Source organism: Diorhabda sublineata, chromosome 8, assembly GCF_026230105.1.
Source record: "Diorhabda sublineata isolate icDioSubl1.1 chromosome 8, icDioSubl1.1, whole genome shotgun sequence".
Classification (NCBI taxonomy): Eukaryota; Metazoa; Arthropoda; class Insecta; order Coleoptera; family Chrysomelidae; genus Diorhabda; species Diorhabda sublineata.
Genome location: NC_079481.1, coordinates 2506222 through 2527577, shown reverse-complemented (window position 1 = coordinate 2527577; position 21356 = coordinate 2506222). Strand labels below are relative to the sequence as shown.

General features: G+C 30.0%; 5 protein-coding genes across 10 annotated transcripts; 4 read left to right on the top strand and 1 right to left on the bottom strand.

Annotated features, from left to right (window-relative positions):
* The first annotated feature begins 440 nt into the window (after positions 1 to 440).
* LOC130447580 (gastrula zinc finger protein XlCGF28.1-like) lies at positions 441 to 4069 on the top strand. Its single transcript, XM_056784463.1, has 2 exons — positions 441 to 1175; positions 1766 to 4069. Exons 1-2 carry the CDS (start codon positions 896 to 898, stop codon positions 2971 to 2973), a joined length of 1488 nt encoding a protein of 495 aa, XP_056640441.1. The 5' UTR covers positions 441 to 895; the 3' UTR covers positions 2974 to 4069.
* Positions 4070 to 4414: 345 nt separating this feature from the next.
* On the top strand, positions 4415 to 8223 carry LOC130447575 (gastrula zinc finger protein XlCGF57.1-like). Its single transcript, XM_056784453.1, has 3 exons — positions 4415 to 4578; positions 4809 to 5167; positions 5826 to 8223. The coding sequence occupies exons 2-3, from the start codon at positions 4840 to 4842 to the stop codon at positions 7319 to 7321; spliced, it is 1824 nt and encodes a 607-aa protein (XP_056640431.1). The 5' UTR covers positions 4415 to 4578; positions 4809 to 4839; the 3' UTR covers positions 7322 to 8223.
* On the bottom strand, positions 5332 to 12189 carry LOC130447576 (zinc finger protein ZFP2-like). 3 transcript variants are annotated; one of them, XM_056784456.1, is made up of 2 exons: positions 11847 to 12169; positions 5332 to 5793 (listed from the first exon to the last, which is right to left on the bottom strand). In XM_056784456.1, exons 1-2 carry the CDS (start codon positions 12145 to 12147, stop codon positions 5714 to 5716), a joined length of 381 nt encoding a protein of 126 aa, XP_056640434.1. In that variant the 5' UTR covers positions 12148 to 12169; the 3' UTR covers positions 5332 to 5713. The 3 variants fall into 3 exon arrangements, with proteins under 3 accessions (XP_056640434.1, XP_056640435.1, XP_056640432.1); XM_056784457.1 differs by lacking the exon at positions 5332 to 5793 and adding an exon at positions 8028 to 9464 and having other exon boundaries at positions 11847 to 12189; XM_056784454.1 differs by lacking the exon at positions 5332 to 5793 and adding an exon at positions 9571 to 11235 and having other exon boundaries at positions 11847 to 12189.
* A 332-nt stretch (positions 12190 to 12521) lies between these two features.
* LOC130447577 (zinc finger protein OZF-like) lies at positions 12522 to 16784 on the top strand. 3 transcript variants are annotated; one of them, XM_056784460.1, is made up of 3 exons: positions 12547 to 13080; positions 14610 to 14815; positions 14867 to 16603. In XM_056784460.1, the coding sequence occupies exons 1-3, from the start codon at positions 12753 to 12755 to the stop codon at positions 15932 to 15934; spliced, it is 1602 nt and encodes a 533-aa protein (XP_056640438.1). In that variant the 5' UTR covers positions 12547 to 12752; the 3' UTR covers positions 15935 to 16603. The 3 variants fall into 3 exon arrangements, with proteins under 3 accessions (XP_056640437.1, XP_056640438.1, XP_056640436.1); XM_056784459.1 differs by having other exon boundaries at positions 12522 to 13080; positions 14616 to 16784; XM_056784458.1 differs by having other exon boundaries at positions 14610 to 16610.
* A 296-nt stretch (positions 16785 to 17080) lies between these two features.
* On the top strand, positions 17081 to 20931 carry LOC130447574 (zinc finger protein ZFP2-like). 2 transcript variants are annotated; one of them, XM_056784451.1, is made up of 3 exons: positions 17081 to 17173; positions 17225 to 17611; positions 18203 to 20931. In XM_056784451.1, the coding sequence occupies exons 2-3, from the start codon at positions 17308 to 17310 to the stop codon at positions 19735 to 19737; spliced, it is 1839 nt and encodes a 612-aa protein (XP_056640429.1). In that variant the 5' UTR covers positions 17081 to 17173; positions 17225 to 17307; the 3' UTR covers positions 19738 to 20931. The 2 variants fall into 2 exon arrangements, with proteins under 2 accessions (XP_056640429.1, XP_056640430.1); XM_056784452.1 differs by having other exon boundaries at positions 17107 to 17173; positions 18209 to 20931.
* Positions 20932 to 21356: the final 425 nt, after the last annotated feature.

Sequence of the window (21356 nt, the reverse complement as noted above, 5' to 3'; positions counted from 1 at the left end):
TGAAAATTACTATTGTAACATCCCATTCGGCTTTGAAGATATTAATTCCCTCCGATCGAGAAATTCAATAAAACCGCGGAAGGTATTCTAAATCGTCCTCTACCTATCTGCACTTTAAATCAAAATAAATTTGTCGTGATTTTATTCTTTATATTCGCAGGTAATTTTTTTTTGTTTTTTATCATTGTTATCATATAAATAAGTAATAATAAAAAGTAATGGCTAACTTGATCACGATCTGATTATTCGAAAAGCAATCCGGATCGCGTTCACTGAAGTTCTGAACTAAACCAAAATTGATTCGAAATCAGATCTACCAAAAATGATTCCGAACGATCATAGCAAGTACGCCGGCTCCACAAGTCTTTCGGCTGTCTTTGGTCAAATTCCTTTACTCCAAGAACATCTTGATGACGTTCGTAATCAAGCGTGCGCATTATATCGATCCAAATAATGGTTACCAATCGATTCAAACTTTAACTGCGACAAAGCTATTATCTATAATTATTATAACCTGTTCGGAATTAATAATTAACGGAATCGATGTGACCGACGAACACGGAACTGATCCAATAATTCAAAACTTTTGAAAGTAATTAGGAAATCGGTCGCTAAACTGATTAGGAATCATAACATCACGAACGCGAGTTTACTTCTTCGTTCGGTTTCAGAACTTAAGTGAACGTGATCCAGATTACTTTTCGAGCAATCAGGTCATGATTGGGTGAATGATTTGTTCCAACAAAATCCGAATATTTGTTCTGTGGTTTTGACAAACAGATGATGTATTGATGTGGCAACTGTTGTTAAACAATGATAATCATTACATTTTTTTATTTATTAATTCCATATAAATAAGAAATCGAAACTATAGCAAGAGATTATTAAGAAAGTAATGGATATCCAAAATGTTAAAGAAGAAATTGATATCCACGATGATATTCTGTCGAATATCAATATAAAACAAGAAATGATTGTCGAAGCATCAAAAATTCAAAATATAAATGAACAAATGAATGGAATTTATTCAATCAAACAAGAAGTAAACAATGAAATATTTGATAACCATGCGGACGCAGCTAATGAAACAAAAATGAGCATTCTCAGTACTCACATTGTAAGAAACAAACTGGGATATTTAAAAGTTAACCGTGTAAAGCGAATTAAATCAAAAAGTAAGTTGAACTAATGTATGAATACTTTTGTGTTACATATAATTCGTTGGTATTTGCTTATTCTTTGAATACTGGGTAGCCAGAGAGATTTTTAATTTCTATTTAACTTTAAAGGTGTAATAACATATATTGACAATATTTGTTTCTTATCAGAAGTATAATTCAGAGAAATTTGACTGTTTTGAGGTGCTATTTGATATTTTTCTCTCTCAGTTTAGAAAGTACATTAAAATATTTACAGGCTTTCCAACCTTGTCATATTTGAATGAAAAATTGTTATTGTTAAATCTTATCATTATTGTGTAGATCTGTCTGGGCTACATCCACACTTTGTTTCTGCTTTTTCTTAGAGATGTGCCTATTCATCAGAAGTCTAATTCCTAGTCATTCAACTGTACTTTTAATAATTTTCCTTCCTTCTAGGTATTTTTTTCATATTTGGTTCATTTTCTATTTCATTTCAATAGATACTATTGTATTTATTACAAACTTCATTTTTCTTTTTCATTACAATATGCACATCTACAAAAAGTATTGTTTTCATTCTTCTGCAAGCAAATTACAAATTTTCAACCACTTGTATTTAACAGTTACAGGGCTGATAAGAAAAGGGAAATATATTGAACCAAATGCTATGGGATTAATGATATGTGTATATTGTGGGAATTTATACACAAAACAAGTAGAATTGTTAAGGCACATAACAATGAATCATTGTATGAAACAAAACAAATTATTTTCAAAGTGTAACAATCACCATAAAAGTGATAACTGTATTATGGAAAATCTTGATATAAAAAGTGAAAATGAGGTAGTTGAACCTGAATTCAAAGTGGAGTTGCAAGAAACCATGAATCAGTTGGACGTTACTGATAGTTTAAACACATGTGTACATGAGAAATTACCTGTAAAAGGAACTAATTCAAATATGCCATCGATTACTTACACTAGGGCAAAACCATTTAAATGTGACATTTGTTCAAAAACTTTTCGATATACAAGTTACTTGAAGAAACATTTGCGAAGTCATACAGGAGAAAAGCCATTCAAATGTAACATTTGTTTAAAAACTTTTTCACAGATAGGTAGTTTGAATATACATGCTCGCAATCATACAGGAGAAAAGCCATTCAAATGTGGTATTTGTATGAAATCTTTTACAAATAAAAGTAGTTTGAATATACATTTACGGAGTCATACAGGAGAAAAGCCATTCAAATGTGACATTTGTATGAAATCTTTTACAAATAAAAATGGTTTGAATACACATTCAAAAAGTCATGCAGGTGAAAAGCCATTTAAATGTGATATTTGTTTGAAATCTTTCACACGGAAAAGAATTTTAAATAGACATTTAAAAAGTCACACAGGTGAAAAGCCATTTGAGTGTAGCATTTGCATGAAATCCTTTACAAATAAAAATAATTTGAATACACATTTAAAAAGTCACACAGGTGAAAAGCCATTTAAATGTGGCATTTGTATGAAATCTTTTACACATAAAAGTAGTTTAAATACACATTTGCCGAGTCATACAGGAGAAAAGCTGTTCAAATGTGGTTTTTGTATGAAATCTTTCACATATAAAAGTAGTTTAAATCCACATTTACGAAGTCACACAGGAGAAAAGCCATTTGAATGTGGCAGTTGTTTGAAATCTTTCACATATAAAAGTAGTTTGAATATACATTTACGAAGACATACAGGTGAAAAGCCATTCAAATGTGGCATTTGTATGAAATATTTTACATATAAAACTAGTTTGACTAAACATTTACGAAGTCACATTGGTGAATAGCTAAACTATTTTTTTAATTGTGGTATTTGTTCATAATCATTTTCACATAAAAATAGTTCAAATACATATATGCTTATTCACTCTGGAGAAAAGCCATTCAAATATGATTTTTTATATATAAAGGTTGTTTAAATAGACATTTGCATAGTCCACAGGAGATAATCCATTTAAATGTATTTGTATGAAATCTTTTACACATAAAACTATTTTGCATCGAATGCGAAGAAACATTGTGTTTTTTTTTGAGACATAACTGTATTGATTTGTTATATATAAATCACGTGCAATTAAACAGAGTATTTTTTGTTTTCCCAAACAAAATAAACGGCGAATTACTACAACTACCACAGCTGTTCAGACACATATTTAATTGCAACAAGCAGAGGATAATTCTTTGCCAAGTTTTCTACATGTACAGACCATTGGAGGGCACCGTTAATATGTAGACCAAGAAACTTGAACGAATTTGAGGATCGTATTAAGTCACTGTTGACTGTTTGAAGAGAGATCATTCGCGTCAGACCAATACTTAGTAGTAATGAGATATTTGCCTATGATAGAATGTAAAGCTTATATATCTGGACCACTCCAGGTTACGCTGGTGTCATATGTGAATTTACCATAAATTTGTAAGTTTGTGACATCATTAATGAATAGCAAACAAAGAACTGAACCCTGAGGTACACCACTGCTAGATGACAATTTGCTTGAAAGTTTGCCATTAGCTCTTATCAATTGTTTTTGACATTCAAAGTAAGATTCAAACCATTCTAAGGAAACACCTCGGATGCCATAATATTCTAGTTTGTTAATCAGAATTTCATGATCAACAACAACAACAAGTGAGGTATATATTTCATTGGTAAATTTGTTGTATTTCTGAATTCCTTTGTCAGTTTGGCCTCTGCCTGTATTTAGGAAACTGGTCTAGTTCAGTTATTCCAAGTGCATTGAAAAAATAACATGTGTTGATGTGTGACCTCTGTTGTCAATCGTGATCAGTTTATTGTAACTTTTAAGGTGTAAAATGCTCTAATATTGTTATGATATGCTCATAATATGTTCAATATACTGTTATCTCAACATTAATTCAATCTTCATTTGTCTACCCATAATACACCAATACTTCACTTACAATGTGAGCCACTTGATTGATGCAATATGATCTTTCCGTCTTACAGCATTTTAGGTATTGTGAAATGTCAAAAATTTACAAGTTAATGATTTATAAAATTTCTGCTTACAAGTTGATGATTTATTAAATTTCTATTTACTGATGTAAAATTAAAGTCAAATTAATTCTTAAAACAACTATATCCAAAAATTCGCTAAAAACAGTAAACAAAGCTCACATAACCTCAAAATCTGTTGACTTCAAATTCAACTTATAGTACGATCAGCTCACTTTACGTGAATTATATCGCCTCTTTTTATGATTGCTACTGTCAATTTAAAGAAACGTGTGTGTGTGTGTGTGTGTGTGTGTGTGTGTGTGTGTGATAGTATAGAGAAAATTTGTGTTTGATCGTAGATTGAGTCACGTGATGGAGAAGAGATCCACCGTTCGCAGTTTAGGTAGTTTTGATTGTGATATTAATAATTAAGGTAAGAATTTGATAACGCAAAAATATTCTAGCGTTCATTACCTAGATAAACAGGACAAAAGCAAATCATATATTCAATTTTACTGCTTGATTTAACGTGATCATAATCATATCAATCATTTGTTCCAAGGATTTGACAAATTGCGTTTGCTTTTTCAATGGCTATGATTATCCCATGATGTATTGAGGTTATGTGTTTTATATTGTTGAAATTGTGACTTATTCTTTCAGTTTTGTATTTATTAAGATTTTTAACAAAGACATGGATATCCAAAATATTAAAGAAGAAATTGATATCCAAATTGTTAAAGAAGAAATAGATATTCACAATGATATTTTGTCGAATATCGATATGAAACAAGAATTAATTGACGAAGTATCTACGATAAAAATTGAAAATACAAATGAACATATAAATGGAATTTATTCAATCAAACAAGAAGTAAATGAAGACCAGAATAGAACTAAAATATTTGATAACCGTTTCGATGTAGCCAGTAAAACAAAAAGGAATATGCTCAGTTCTCATATCTTAAGAAACAAACTGGGATATTTAAAAGTTGACGGTGGAAAGCGATCTAAGTCGAGAGGTGAGTAGAACTGATTAATGGGGTTAATGATTGTCTATATTGTGAGAATTTATAAACGGAACAAGCAGAATTGTTATGGCACTTAATCAAATTCTTTCTCATCGAAAAGACTTCACACAGAAAAATCATTTGAATGAAATATTTCACTCAAAAGTATTTTGAATATATCTTTGACAACACAGACGAAAAGTTATTAAAAAGTAACATTTGTTTGATTAATTATTATTGTCATGGAAAATATCTACAAATTAATTTATGTTTATTAATATCTTAAAGCCGTATCCTCATTCGCGCGCGATGGTGAGAAGTACCCATGAAGAATTAGTGTGGATTTGATTTGCCCATTTTACACGGCTCGTTTCTAGAAAATTGTCAGACTCCACATTTATGGGTTGCTCAATTGCAAATTGCCACAGACGGTTGTGTTTCTGACACCACAATGATGCATACAAAATGAGCACCTGCCTTAGTGTTTTAACTGTCTATACTTACTACAAATAAACTTTGATTGAGAAAACTACAAGAAGTGCATACGGGTCAAGAGTGTCAACTATACTGTGAGCCCGGCATGAACCTGCTTTTCACGCAGTGATCACCGTGCGAGTGTGGATCGGCCATAATACTTTCTGCAAATTATTTAAAAATTTGTCTTTAATAGTTACAGGGCAGATGAGAAATTTACAACCAAATGCTATGGGGTTAAAGATATGTATATATTGTGGGAAATTATACACACAACAAGTGGAAATGTTAAGGCACTCAGCAATACATTATTGTATAAAACGAAAAAAATTATATAAAATAAAACTAAACCATAAAAATAAAAGTGATACCTGCATTATGGAAAATCATGATATAAAAGATGAAATTGAGGTAGTTGAACATGAATTTAAAGTGGAGTTGCAGGAAACCAAAAATCAGTTAAATACTACTGATAATTTAAATTTAAATATGGATTTGAATACTTACTCCGGAACAAAACCATTTAAATGTGATATTTGCTTGAAAACATTTTTAAGGAAAACTAATTTGAAAACACATTTGCGTATCCATACAGGAGAAAAGCCATTTAAATGTGATATTTGCTTGAAAAAATTTTTAAGAAAAACGAATTTGAAGTCACATTTGCGTATCCATACAGGAGAAAAGCCGTTCAAATGTGATATTTGCTTGAGAACTTTCTTTCTTAAATCTAACTTGAAAAGACATTTACGTTGTCACACAGGAGAAAAGCCATTCAAATGTGAAGTTTGCTTAAAAAGATTTTCACAGAAACATAATTTTGATACCCATATGCGTAGTCATACTGGAGAAAAGCCATGCTGTGACATTTGTTTGAAATCTTTTACATGTACAGATAATTTGAAGAAACATTTGCTTATTCATACAGGAGAAAAAACATTTAAATGTGATATTTGCTTGAAAACATTTTTAAGAAAAACTAATTTGAAGACACATTTGCGGAGCCATACAGGAGAAAAACCATTCAAATGTGACATTTGTTTGAAAACTTTCTTACTTAAATCTAATTTGAATAGACATTTACGTTGTCACACAGGAGAAAAGCCATTCAAATGTGACATTTGTTTGAAAAAATTTTCTCAGAAACGTTATTTTGATACACATTTGCGTAGTCATACAGGAGAGAAGCCATGCTGTGACATTTGTTTGAAAACTTTTACAAGTACAGATAATTTGAAGAAACATTCGCGTATTCATACAGGAGAAAAACCATTTAAATGTGATATTTGCTCGAAAACTTTTTTAAGAAAAACTAATTTGAATACACATTTGCGGAGCCATACAGGAGAAAAACCATTCAAATGTGACATTTGTCTGAATTCATTTCGATATGCAAATAATTTGAAGAGACATTTGCGCATTCATACAGAAGACGAAACATTTAAATGTGATATTTGTTTGAAAACATTTTTAAGAAAAACCAATTTGAATACACATTTGCTTATCCATACAGGAGAAAAGCCATTCAAATGTGACATTTGTTTGAAAACTTTTACACAAATAAGTAGTTTAAATAGACATTTGCTTAGTCATACAGAAGAAAAACCATTTAAATGTGATATGTGTTTAAAAACTTTTACACAGATAAGTAGTTTGAGGAGACATTTGCGTAGTCACGCAGAAGAAAATTGAAATTGTACTGAAAGAAAATATATTTAAACAGAGTTTGCTATAATGGAAGGAGATCAAGATGTGGAAGTTAAATTACAAAGTTGTAGGCATTTTTATTGCCTACAACTTTTGTTTTTACACTTTTTCCACATAACCTCAAAATTCAAATAAACAAGTTTCTGCTCATTGATTATTATCTTGAAAAAAATATATAAAAAGACTTTGATTCTGTTAGATCACTCGCGACTAATGAAAGGGTTAAAAAAATTTCGGTTTCACGTGAGAAGTTTAGACTTAAACTCACCCCCTTTTCCTTTCAGACCTCAGATCGCCAGTAAATTATTTTTCCTTTCATTTTTATCATATTCTCCTCCTTTTGCGATCGGTTTCATCCTACTTTTATTTTGTTTTGTTACAAAAATTGAATTTAGCATTACCGATTTATACACTCAGATACTCCAAACAGTTTTGGGGATGATCTGTGTTTGAAAATGTCCGAAATGAGCGAAATTCATTCTAATGATGCAGGTATCATAATATTGTACAGCCGTGTATTAAAATCGTGGAGATAGATCCGCGTTTTCCGGTAAAAGTAGAAAAAAATAAGGACTGTTACGTTCCTTGGGCCGGCCCTGTCCATTTACTATGGAATTTTAAAAAAATCGGTGAATCATGCGGCGTATATTTTTTGTATATAATATATTTCTTCTAAATAATTTCTAGGAAAGTCTATTTATTTATTTATTTTGTTCTAGAAGTTTATAGATTTTTATTTGTGATATATAGTTAATTTAACGCAGTAAGTTCAATTTTAAATAAATAGTCGTTTGAATTAGTAAAAAGTAATTATTTATGTGATATATATAAGTAAATTATTGTGTCAAGTGTATGATATAATGTGTAAATAAATTAAGTACGCAAGATACAGTGTTTATTAATTTACCCCACGAATAGAAAGAGTAAATATATACGAAAAACGTTACAAAACGCATTTGTATGAAATCTTTTTCACATAGAACCAATTTGAATATACATTTGCAAATTCCTACAGGATAGAAGCCATTCAAATGTGATATTTGTAATACGTAAGTATTCGAAAGCTCGGGAATATATTAGAGTTAGTACACCTTTAATTTTGCCACGATCCCACAACGAAAACGCTCGCATATATACATTGCGATAACGCATTCTTCGTTCCGGTGCTATTTATTGCTACTGTCATACCTAACCTCGCAATTTGTATCTAATTACAACAATTTATTATGTTTGTCAAAAGAAAAAGGTAGGACTTGACGAAAACAACGAACACGAGGAAAATTTTTATTATCAGAACTAAACTTGCTTATGAAATTATTCATTTTGAAAGAATAGGGCTTATCGATAGGGTTGCCTACCTTATAGATGTTCCAATACACAGTTTCCTATGTAGATCTCTAGAATACACATAGATAAATCAATCAATAACAATTATAATTTAGAATTATGTTTTCAAATTGGTTACATTAACAAAATGTCAATTTCTGGATTGGTAGATCTGTGCTCGGAAATCAGTTAATTATGTTTGTGAGGTTAAGATGAATTTGACTAATAAGATTGATTTATTTTCTTTTATTGACAATTTTCTATTCAAATAAATTCTTCCTTCTTATTTTGTAGGTAAGATAATTATTATGTTTGTATTCTTTAGTTTAATAAATATGTTGCAAATTCAATAGTGATTATTTTCTCTTGATTAACTATGAATTAATTTATTTGTTTCACCTAAAAGTCTATTTTGTTCAAAAATACGGCACCAGGAAGGTTAATTGCAGTTTCCCTTGGGTCACAACGGACTTAATTATAAAAATGTGACTCAAGTTTATGTCCTAATGTTTCAGGTAAGTTAACTCTTAACTTAAAACTTTTAAGCCTTTTTATTGATTAACTCGAATAACTTCTATACACTTCCCTTGCCAATAAGATTGTCATTCCCCTTTGTTCTTTTTTTTTTCGCCGTTTATACCTTTTTTGTCTTTCCTTCAATTGTCTCACTTGCATCCCTGGAAAAAATAACTCGGAATTTGTAGTCGACGCATCCACCAAATTGAGCTTTTAACGACCAGAAGACTAATAAGTGACTACCCACATAGGAATTACGAGCTCTAATTGTCTAGGTCTTGTCTATCTTGAAAGTAAATACATTTTAAATAGAGACTGTTTGTCTTACAATTTGTGCTGATTAATGAGGAGCTCACACACACAATGGCAAGGTTATGAATTAAAAACTAGCATTTTGATTTATTATTTTTTTTTATATAAAACATTTTCAAGTTTCAAAATCATTTTCAATACAACACAAAATATACTCATCAAAGGAAACAGTTGGTTCAAATGTACTTTCTCTGCCAACAATTTCAAAAACATGCATTTCTACTGTATGTTTAAATATATATTTATTCAATCTACATTTTTCTTATGTAATGTGTGCAAATGTGAATTCAAACTACTTTTAAATAAAAAAGATTCCGAACAAATATCACATTTGAATGTTTTTTCTCCTGTATGACGAATCATATGCCTCTTCAAATTATACCCATGTGAATACGTTTTCAAACAAATGTCACATTTGAATGGCTTTTCTCCAGTGTGACTACGCATATGTCTCTTCAAATTACATCCATGTGAATAAGTTTTAAAACAAATGTCACATTTATATGGTTTTTCTCCGGTATGGGTCCGCGAATGTTTCTTCAAATCACTTGTCTGTAAAAAAGTTTTCAAACAAATGTCACATTTAAATGGCTTTTCTCCTGTATGGATACGCAAATGTTTTTTCAAATCACTTGTCTGTAAAAAAGTTTTTGAACAAATTTCACATTTGAATGGCTTTTGACCTGAATGGATACGCAAATGTTTCTTCAAATAAGTTGTCTGTAAAAAAGTTTTTAAACAAATATCACATTTGAATGGCTTGTCTCCTGAGTGACTATGCATATGTCTCTTCAAATTACTCCTGTTTGAAAAAGTTTTTGAACAAATGTCACATTTGAATGGCTTTTCTCCTGTATGGATACGCAAATGTCTTTTTAAATCATTTGTTTGTAAAAAAGTTTTCATACAAATGTCACATTTGAAAGGCTTGTCTCCTGTATGGATCCGCAAATGTTTCTTCAAATCACTTGTCTGTAAAAAAGTTTTCAAACAAATGTCACATTTGAATGGCTTTTCTCCTGTATGGATACGCAAATGTTTATTTAAATCACTTGTCTGTAAAAAAGTTTTTAAACAAATATCACATTTGAATGGCTTGTCTCTTGAGTGACTACACACATGTCTCTTCAAATTACTCCTGTTTGAAAAAGTTTTCAAACAAATGTCACATTTGAATGGCTTTTCTCCCGTATGGATACGCAAATGTCTTTTTAAATCATTTGTCTGGCAAAAAGTTTTTAAACAAATGTCACATTTGAATGGCTTTTCTCCAGTATGGATACGCAAATGTTTTTTCAAATCACTTGTCTGTGAAAAAGTTTTTAAACAAATATTACATTTGAATGGCTTTTCTCCTGTGTGACTATGTACATTGAAATTACCTACAGTGTATGCATTCGACGGCGTATTTGAATTTGTTCCTTTTACAGATGAATTTGAACCCCCATGTACATGTGTGTTTAAATGATCAATAATATCCAATTTATTTGTGGTTTCCTGCAATTCCACTTTCATTTTATGTTCAACTACTTCAATTTCATCTTTTATATTAAGATTTCCCATAACACAAGTATCACTCTTATGGTGAATGTTAAACTGTGGGTATAATTTGTTTTGTTTCATACAATGAGTCATTGCTGAGTGCCATAATAATTCAACTCGTTTTGTGTATAGTTTCCCACAATACACACATATCATTAACCCCCTAAAATTTGGTTGAATATATTTTCTATTTTTCATTTGTCCTGTAAGTATTAAAGAGGAGTTGTCAGAAAAAGGAAAAGCTTTGAAAAAATTTCTAATTTGTAGCAAGAGTTAAAACATTAATACTTTTATAGCATGAAATAGTATAATAAACTAAGAAATGAATATAATGGTGTCTATTGATAGAAAAATAAACATAAAGAATATGAATAAAAAAACAAAACTTGAAGGTTAATTTTTACCAAACAAAGGCAGTCAAATATCTGGAAATCAGACAAATAAGCATATCAAAAATATCTCCAGGAAATAGTAAAAAAGCCAGATATAAACTATGATGATAATGACCAATAATAACAATTATTCATTCAATTGTGTCAGGGTTGCCGAATTGTTAAAATTTTTATATGTACATAAAGTATGTAAAATGTTTATAAACGTTACTCTTATTGCAAATTATTATAATTCCCATCTATAAATTGAGAAGTCATCATCGGAATTAAATGCGTTGTGAAAGTTGATATAAAGCAAATTTGCTACCATAACTTGTATAACACTGTTTTAGGGTTCAATTATATTGATCATTATGATAATGCTATTCTATTGCTCCCCATTATTTAACAAAGTCTAAAGCAGCCATAAATCAGTCACTCACCTTTTAATTTAGTTCGCTTTCCATGGTGAACTTTTAAATATCCCAGTTTGTTTCTTACGATATGAATACTGAGTATGTTCCTTTCTGTTTTACTAGCCTCATCTACATTATTATCAAATATTTTAGCTGTATTCAAATCATTATTTACTTCTTGTTTGATTGAATAAATTCCATATAATTGTTCATTTATATTTTCAATTTTTAGCGTAGATACTTCATCATTTGGTTCTTGTTTTACATCGATATTCGACAGAAAATCATCGTATATTTCAATTTCTTCTTTAACGTTTTGGATTTCCATTTCTTTTTAATAACCTTTTGCTTTTTTTCCATTCGAACAAATGAGGTTTGTTCTTGGAAGCTGCACTGGCAGAACTAGTTCAGGAAGTGTACACTAAAACACTCTATGTAGCAGGACCAGCACTAGTGTCGTTGTTCTTTACGTAGTAATTTTTTATTTCATAAACTAATTATTTGTCAAGAAATAATGAGGACAAAATTATTAAATCCATGAAATTATTGATATTTTTCTTGTTTTATTTTTTGCGAAAACTTCATTTTAAAAATTGAAATTTTTGTTAATATTAGCTGATTGCTAACGGTAAAAAATGCGCTATAGTCTCTCACGCCGAGAGTGAGATGACTATATAAATAAATACATCGGCTGTTGTAGTAGTAGTACAAAAGCTTCACTCAATTATACTATTTCAATGAATGTCGTCATCATCATGTATACCATTTGTTCCAAGATTTTGACAAAATGCGCTTACGTTTTCTGTGGTTATGATTACCCTATGATAAATTGAGGTTATGTATCTTATTTTGTTAAAATAATAATTTATTTTTACATTTTTTCTACTTTTTAAATTCATCTAAACAAGAAATTGAAAATATATCAACAAAGAAATGAATATCCAAAATGTTAAAGAAGAAATTGATATTCAAAATGTTAAAGAAGAAGTAGATATCCACGATGATTTTCTGTCCAATATCGATATGAAACAAGAATTAATTGACGTAGTATCTACGATAAAAATTGAAAATACAAATGAACAAATAAATGAAATTTGTTCAATCAAACGAGAAGTGAATGATGACTTAAATACAATTAAAATATTTGAAAATCGTTCGGATGTAACTAGTAAAACAAAAAAGAATATTCTCAGCACTCACATAATAAGAAGTAAATTTACATATTCAAATGTTGATTGTGGAAAGCGAACTAAATCAAAAGGTCAGTTTAACAGATTTAAGGCTGCTTTATTGTTAAATGTAATGCAAATGCATATTTCCGTTTAAATTTTCTGAGATACGGTTTGAAATTTAAGTTATTTTCAAAATACATTATCAATTAGAAGACCACATTTAGAAAAAATATCAATATAAATGGATGTTTAAACAGCTCAACAGGCCTTATAGGCCTAGGGCTTGGCGTCTGTCTACTGCTTTCCTCCATTTATTTTTTTTCATGGCTGCTTCACACCAGTTCTCTATTTATATTATTTTTAAGTCTTCTTTACATACTTCTAACCATTCTTTCTGTGAACCCTCTCTTTTACTTTTCTTTCCTTCTCCCCTTAATATAGATCTTCAAACCCAACTATCTTCATCCATTCTGACTATATGCCCTATCCAACTGAGTCTTCTATTAATTAGAGTTAGTGAGAGTCCAAGCTTATATTTTCGTTGTATTTTGTTTTGAAAAGCTTTGAATAAACAAAATTATTCATTTTTTTATCTTTGAAAATGTTTCAAGTAGAAAAAAAGGAATGTTCAGATCTATGATCATAGCATAGTGGATTCAAAGATTAGTTAGAAGCAGTATGAGATATTTAAAAGTAGAAATAAGTCAATTAAAGATAAAGAACAGTTGAGATATCATCGGACATTAAGAAAAAAAAAAAACAAAAATTGGACTATTTTGTTCAAACAGGCTTACTTACCTTACTGTATTATAACAAAGGATTTCCTAATGGGATACATCTTTCCTATTGTGAAGTTTCACAGGTTTGGTAGATAGAATTAACACACCAACAGTCACTTGAGTAGATATTTGTTACACCAAAATTAATCTAATACACTGTCTGAAATATGTTTATTTTGCTGTCTTCTTTTTTGTTCATGCCATATAGCATATTGATTGCATAACTTGGTGGCTCTTTAAATATCTTTTGATATTAATAGTCCTCCTAGTTTTCCCCTCCTCGTTTCCTTCTTTCTCACTAGACTTTTGTCAATTTTGCTGGTTTCATCTTTTTTGTTTGTCACTCCCAGGTATTCGTACTACTGAACTTTATCAAATCAGGTGATTATAATAATCTGTAATAAGTATTGAATCGTTTTGCATATTAATGCACACCATTTCTATTTGTGGGGTGAATTAAGTGAATTAATAAGCACCGTCTTTTATGTTCTTAATTTATTGAAACAATATACTTAATTTATAATAATTTATTTACTTTTACTAATTCGTACTTTTCACTAAGACTATTTATTTACTGCCTTTACACAAATCAATTATATAGCTAAATAAAATTCTACAAAGTTCTAGAATGAAAAGAAACTTGAGAAATAAATCAATAGACTTTCCTAGAAATTTTTTTTATAACAAGAAGTAAACATTTTATGCACTTTATGTTATCTTTTTCTATGAGTTTAGAAAATTTAAATATATTGCCCATATAAAAAAAAATTGTGTATTATTTTTGTTAAAATAAATATTCGATTCTTTCGAGAAATTATCTAATTACTTGTCTTTGACAGTTACAGGGCTGATAAGAAAAGGCAAATATATTCAACGAAATGCTATGGGATTAAAGATATGTGAATATTGTGGAAAATTTTATGCGAAAAAAATAGAATTATTATGCCACATAGCAATGAACCATCGTAAAAAGCGAAACAAATTATATAATACTAAAATTCATTGTAATAGTAAAAATTATACATGTATTATGGAAAATATTAATGTAAAAGATGAAATTGAGGTAGTTGAACATGAATTGAAAGTGGAATTGCAGGAAACCTCAAATCTGTTGGATGTTACTGATAATTTGATCAAGAGTGTATGTGAGGGTTCGAAATCATCTAAAGAAGGAGGTATATCAAATATGTATTCGCATGATTACACCACAGCAAAACCATTCAAATGTGATATTTGTATAAAACCATTTGCGAGGAAAAATGATTTGAAGGTACATTTGCGAAGTCATACAGGAGAAAAACCTTTCAAGTGTGACATTTGTTTAAAACCATTTACGAGGAAAAATGATTTGAAGGTACATTTGCGAAGCCATACAGGAGAAAAACCTTTCAAGTGTGACATTTGTTTAAAACCATTTGCGAGGAAAAATGATTTGAAGGTACATTTGCGAAGTCATACAGGAGAAAAGCCATTTGAATGTGACATTTGCTCGAAAACATTTTCACAGAAAGTCAGTTTAAAGAAACATTCACTTATTCACACAGGGGAAAAACCATTCAATTGTGACTTTTGTTCAAAATTTTTTACAGAAAAAACTTATCTTAAAATACATTTGCGTGGTCACACAGGAGAAATGCCATTTAAATGTGATGTTTGTTTGAAAACATTGTATTGTAAAACTGATTTAACTAATCACATGCGTAGTCACACGGGGGAAAAGCCATTCAAATGTCACATTTGCTGGAAACTATTTTCTAATAAAAGTAATTTAGTTAAACATGTGCGTAGTCACACGGGGGAAAAGCCGTATAAATGTGACATTTGTCTGAAACCGTTTTCACATAAAAGTAATTTGAATACACATATGCGTAGTCACACTGGAGAGAAGCCATTCAAGTGTGACATTTGCATGAAATCTTTTACGCATAAAAGTAATTTAAACAATCATTTGCGCAGTCACACAGGAGAAAAACCATTCAAATGTGACGTTTGTTTGAAACAATTTTCTTCTAAAAATTATTTAAATGTACATATGTCCAATCACACGGGAGAAAAACCATTCAAATGTGACATTTGTTTGAAACCATTTTCTCATAAAACTTATCTAAAAGTACACGCGCGTATTCACACGGGAGAAACCCGTTCAAATGTGACATTAGATTAAAAAATTTTTCACTTGCAAGTGTTTTGAATGTAAAAGTGATATGCGCGTAGCACATGTTCCCAGCCCCACAGACTTTTTGAAAGCGACCCCCCTTCCAAGAAAACAATTTTTTATTCTTCCACTAACGAATTCGTACCTGATTGACCCCCTGAGCGACCCCCCTTCCCAGATCGTATCTGATTGACTTTAAATTAAATATTGTTTGAACAGAAGGGGGGACAACCCGTCTACTTGTCTTACTCCTGTGGTGATATCGAAAGTATCTGTGAATTCTTTTTCTAGTCTGACCTTTCCTTTTGAGCCATTTTTAAAAGTCTTATTATCTTTTCTGGTATGTTATTCTCTCTGAGCACACTTTTGATCTTATTAGGCTATCATAAGCCTTCCTAAAGTCAATAAATAGTAAATATTGGTATTGTTAAATCCTTACAAATTGCTTTTAAATTTTGATATGTTAGTTCTGAAATAAACCATTTCTCATTATAAACATTCTCCTGCTTTGTTTATTGCTCCTTAGATGAAATCCTCATTAAAGTTGACTTTGTAAAATACTTTTGATGGGTTTTTCTTATTGTTACAAACAAGTTCGCGAAATAAGTCCTTACGCCGGCCTGTCCGGCTATTATTATAAGTTAGTGTAGTGTATGGCGTTTAAATAAATTAAGAACATAAGAGACAGTGTTTATTAATTAACCACGAATAGAAATCGTATAAATAAATAAGAAAAACATTACATTATTATAATACAGCCAACAACACACTAAGTAATAGTGTCTGAAATTATTGAAAATGATTTAAAATCTATTAGACTATAATTTGGACATTCTGGAACCGTTCATACTGAACACTCAGTGTACACTACTACTACTACTATACCAGCACATAATTGTACTATCTGATGTGCGTTTCAGTTCAATTGAACAATTATGCCCATCAATATTTCCAAGTAAGTACGAGTTTTTATACCCGTTGTTTTTTAAGTTCAGACATGATTAAAGACTACAAGGTATGTTCTTCCCGAGTGCTCATTTTTCACTCGTTCTGCGCATCTCTTTAGGAGCGAATTCTCATTGGCTGCTTCCCAGCTGGTGCGCAATAGCACTCCTTGTAGTCTTTACAGTATGAGTTCAGCTGTCTAACTACTACGAGTAATAGAGTAGTAATATCTGGAAGAGTTTTGTGATCGTGTCAACTATTTGTGTTCCAAGGATTTTGCATTGAGCTAAAAGCATAGATATAGTAATAATTACTTTGTCTATGGTTAAAAGTAATTAAATGGTATTTTTTCAGTTGTTCTATGGGATCGTACTCCAAAGACGTTGGTGCATTCCACTAAGCGTTTACGGCGCATAAAATAGGTTAATAAGAAAGAAATGGATATCCTAAATATTAAAGAAGAAATGGATATTTACGAGGATTTTACATCCATTGTCGATGTTGGGAAAGAATTTATTGATGAAGTATCTACACTAACGATTCAAAATGTAATTGGAAAGGTGGATGGAATTCAACCAATAAAACATGAAATAAAAGATGAATTAGATACATTGGAAATATTTAATAACCATGTGGATATAGGTAACAATAGAAAAAGGAACATTTCTAGTACACACAACATCATTAGAAATCAAATGGAATATTTAAAAATTGACGGTGGAAACAGAACTAAATCCAAAGGTGAGTCGAACTAATTTTGTCTCAACAAATATCAACTAGTAAACTTATTAGATGATAGAAGTTACTATTTGTTTTGAGAGAAGCTATATTATATGAAATATAAGTTTAGGACATATTTAAATGTGGTGTAATATATAAAACTTTAATTAACTCAAAATATAAGAATAAAATCAAAATAGAAATTTGTTCTAATAAGAAAAATTTTTCTTCAATCCTTACATCATATATATATATATATATATATATATATATATATATATATATATATGTATATATATATATATATATATGTATATATATATATATATATATATATATATATATATATATAGCAATACTTAATCAACTATAAATTTCACTCAAGTTATTTAGGTCTTTTTATATCATTTATAGTTTATTAGTTCTTATGAATGTAAATCATTTCTAAAAATTCTCTTTTTCGTGTATTAGATTCTGTTCCAAGAATTTTTGGATCCTTATACATACTTGAATTTATATTATAAATTTCCGTATCAATTTCAAACTATTTTATAACACACTATCAAATTCCATACAAATTTTCTACAAACTTATTTTAGTTTTATTCAATAGTTGCAGGACTGTTAAGTAAATGGAAATATATCCAACCAAATGCTATGGGATTAATGATATGTAAATATTGTGGGAATTTATACACAAAACAAGTGGAATTTTTATGTCACTTTTCCACATGCCATTGTATAAAAAGAAATAAGATTAAACATCCCCTTAAAAATTGTGTTTTGAGAAAGATTAATGTGAAAGATGAAATTGAAGTAGTTGAACATCAATTTAAACAAGACTTGCAGGACACCACAAACCAGTTGGATGTTACTGATAATTTAAACACAAATGCACACGAGGATTCAAAATCTTTTGTAGAGGAGGAAAGTCATCCAAATATACAGTTGAATACTTGCACGGGATCAAAACCATTTTATTGTGTTATTTGTTTGAGAACTTTTACACGTAGAAGTAATTTAAGCAGCCATTTTCGTATTCACATCAAAGAAAAACGTTTCAAATGTGATTCTAATGAAACTGTTCATAAAATTAATTTAAATAAGTATTTGCCTATAAGAGAAAAGTCATTCAAATGTGACATTTGTTTCAAACTGTTTCCAAATAGAAGTAATTTGAAGACACATATGCATAGCCACACAAGGGAAAAACCATTCAAATGTGACGTTTGCTCGAAAATTTTCTCACGGAATGCTACTTTAATCTCACATTCACTTATTCACACAGGAAAAAAGAAATTTAAATGTGAATTATGCTTAGAAACATTCTTAAACAAAATTCAATTGACCACACATCTACATAATCACTTTGGAGAAAAGCCATACAAATGTGACATTTGTTTGAAACAATTTTCACAAAAAAGTAATTTGAAGACACATATGCGTAGCCACACAGGAGAAAAACCGTTCAACTGTGACGTTTGTTTGAAAACTTTTTCACAGAACGCTAGTTTAATCACACATTTACGTATACACACAGGAGAAAAGCCATTTAAGTGTGACGTTTGCTCGGAAACTTTTTTACAGAAAATTCAGATGACCACACATCTACGTAATCACTTTGGGGACATGCCATACAAATGTGATATTTGTGAAAAAAAGTTTTCGCGGAAAAACAATTTGAACAGACATTTGATTATCCATACAGGAGAAAAGCCATTCAAATGTGACATTTGTTTGAAAACGTTTACACAAATGAGTAGTTTGAATACACATTTGCGTAGCCATACAGACGAAAGACCATTCAAATGTGACATTTGTTTGAATTCATTTCGATATGCACATTATTTGAAGAGACATTTGCGTATTCATACAGAAAACGAAACTTTTAAATGTGATATTTGCTTGAAAACATTTTCAAGAAAAACTAATTTGAATAGACATTTGCTTAGTCATACAGAAGAAAAACCGTACAAATGTGACATTTGTTTGAATTCATTTCGGTATGCAAATAATTTCAAGAGACATTTGCGCATTCATACAGAAGACGAAACTTTTAAATGTGATATTTGTTTGAAAACATTTTTAAGCAAAACTAATTTGAATAGACATTTGCGTAGTCACGCAGAAGAAAAGCAGCGTGATTGAAATTGTACTGAAAGAAAATATATTTGAACAGAATTTGCAATAAAGAAAGGAGATCTAGAAGTGGAAGGGAAACAGTTTATAAAGGTAAAAATCGATTTAACTCGATAAATTACAAAGTTGTAGGTAATAAAAATGACTACAACTTTTCTTTTTACACTTTTTTCACATAACCTCAAAATTAAAATAAACAAGTTTCTGCTCATTGATTATTATCTTGAAAAAAATATATATAAAAAGATTTTTAAACATGACATTCTGTAATTTTTTCTATTTGAAATATTTTTTTACCTTATCGAAAAAGCACCTTAATTTTCAATCGAAAATACTCACGTGAAAATATGGGCTTTAACCCTTCATTAGTCGCGGCCTTAATAACCTTTAGTAAAGTTGGATTATGAAGATTCATAACTGAATCTAAATAAGGAAAAGTTATTGCAAATAGAAAAGTATTTGATAAACAAAGCATTAAATAAAATTATACGATAAAATGATGCCTTAATGTACATTTTTTTAATCAATTTAGGTACAAAAGAATCATTTATTTTTTTGCAAATAATTATTATTTATGCAAAAGTTTTTTTATTAATATTTTAATTGTGTATGGTAAATTTTGAAACAAGGTATTACGCAGAGTCCCACTTCACACTCACTGCACCAATATATTGTTTCTTTTCTGAATTTTATAAGTAAGTATAGTGTTTAAATAAATAAATTAAGAACATAAGAGACAGTGTTTATTAATTCGCCACGAATAGAAATCGTATAAATAAATAAGAAAAACATTACATTATCATAATACAGCCAACAACACCCTAGGGAATAGTGTCTGAAATTATTGAAAATGACTCAAAGTCTATTAGACTATAAATTGGACATTCTGAAACCGTTCATACTGAACACTCTGTACACTACTACTACTAGACAAGCAAATAATTTCACTATCCGACGTGCGTTTCAATAACAGTCTTCAGACACTGATACTTTGCTATCGAAACGCGCTACATATAGTGTTATTGTAATAGTAGTTTAAACTGTGTTTACAGTTCAATTAAACAATTATGCCCATTAATATTTCTAAGTAAATAAGGGTTTTCATACCCGTTGTTTTATATGTTCAGCTGTCTAACTACTACATCTGAATGGTTCGAGACAATGTTATTTTTTCGTTGAATTGATCCTGACTAGCGGTGTGAATTACTATTTAGAAGAGTTTTGTGATGGTGTCAACTATTTGTGTTCCAAGGATTGCATTGAGTTAAAAGCATAGATATAGTAATAATTATTTTGTCTAATGTTAAAAGTAATTTAATGGGATTATTTCAATAGTTCTATGAGATCGTAACTCCAAAGAGGTTGGTGCATTCCACTAGGCGTTTACGGCGCCTGAAATACTCTTTTGGGCGTTTCACATAGCGACTACGATCGTTGTAGTCACGGTGAAAATGTCACTGATGACGTTGACTAACGTTTCCGACGACATGAACTATCTTATTTCATGCGGTGTGGGATACTATAAATATTTTGGAAGCATTCTTGTGACGAACTACCAAATATGTTTCTACCGCCGCAGAAGATATTTTGATTTTAATATATATATATATATATATATATATATATAT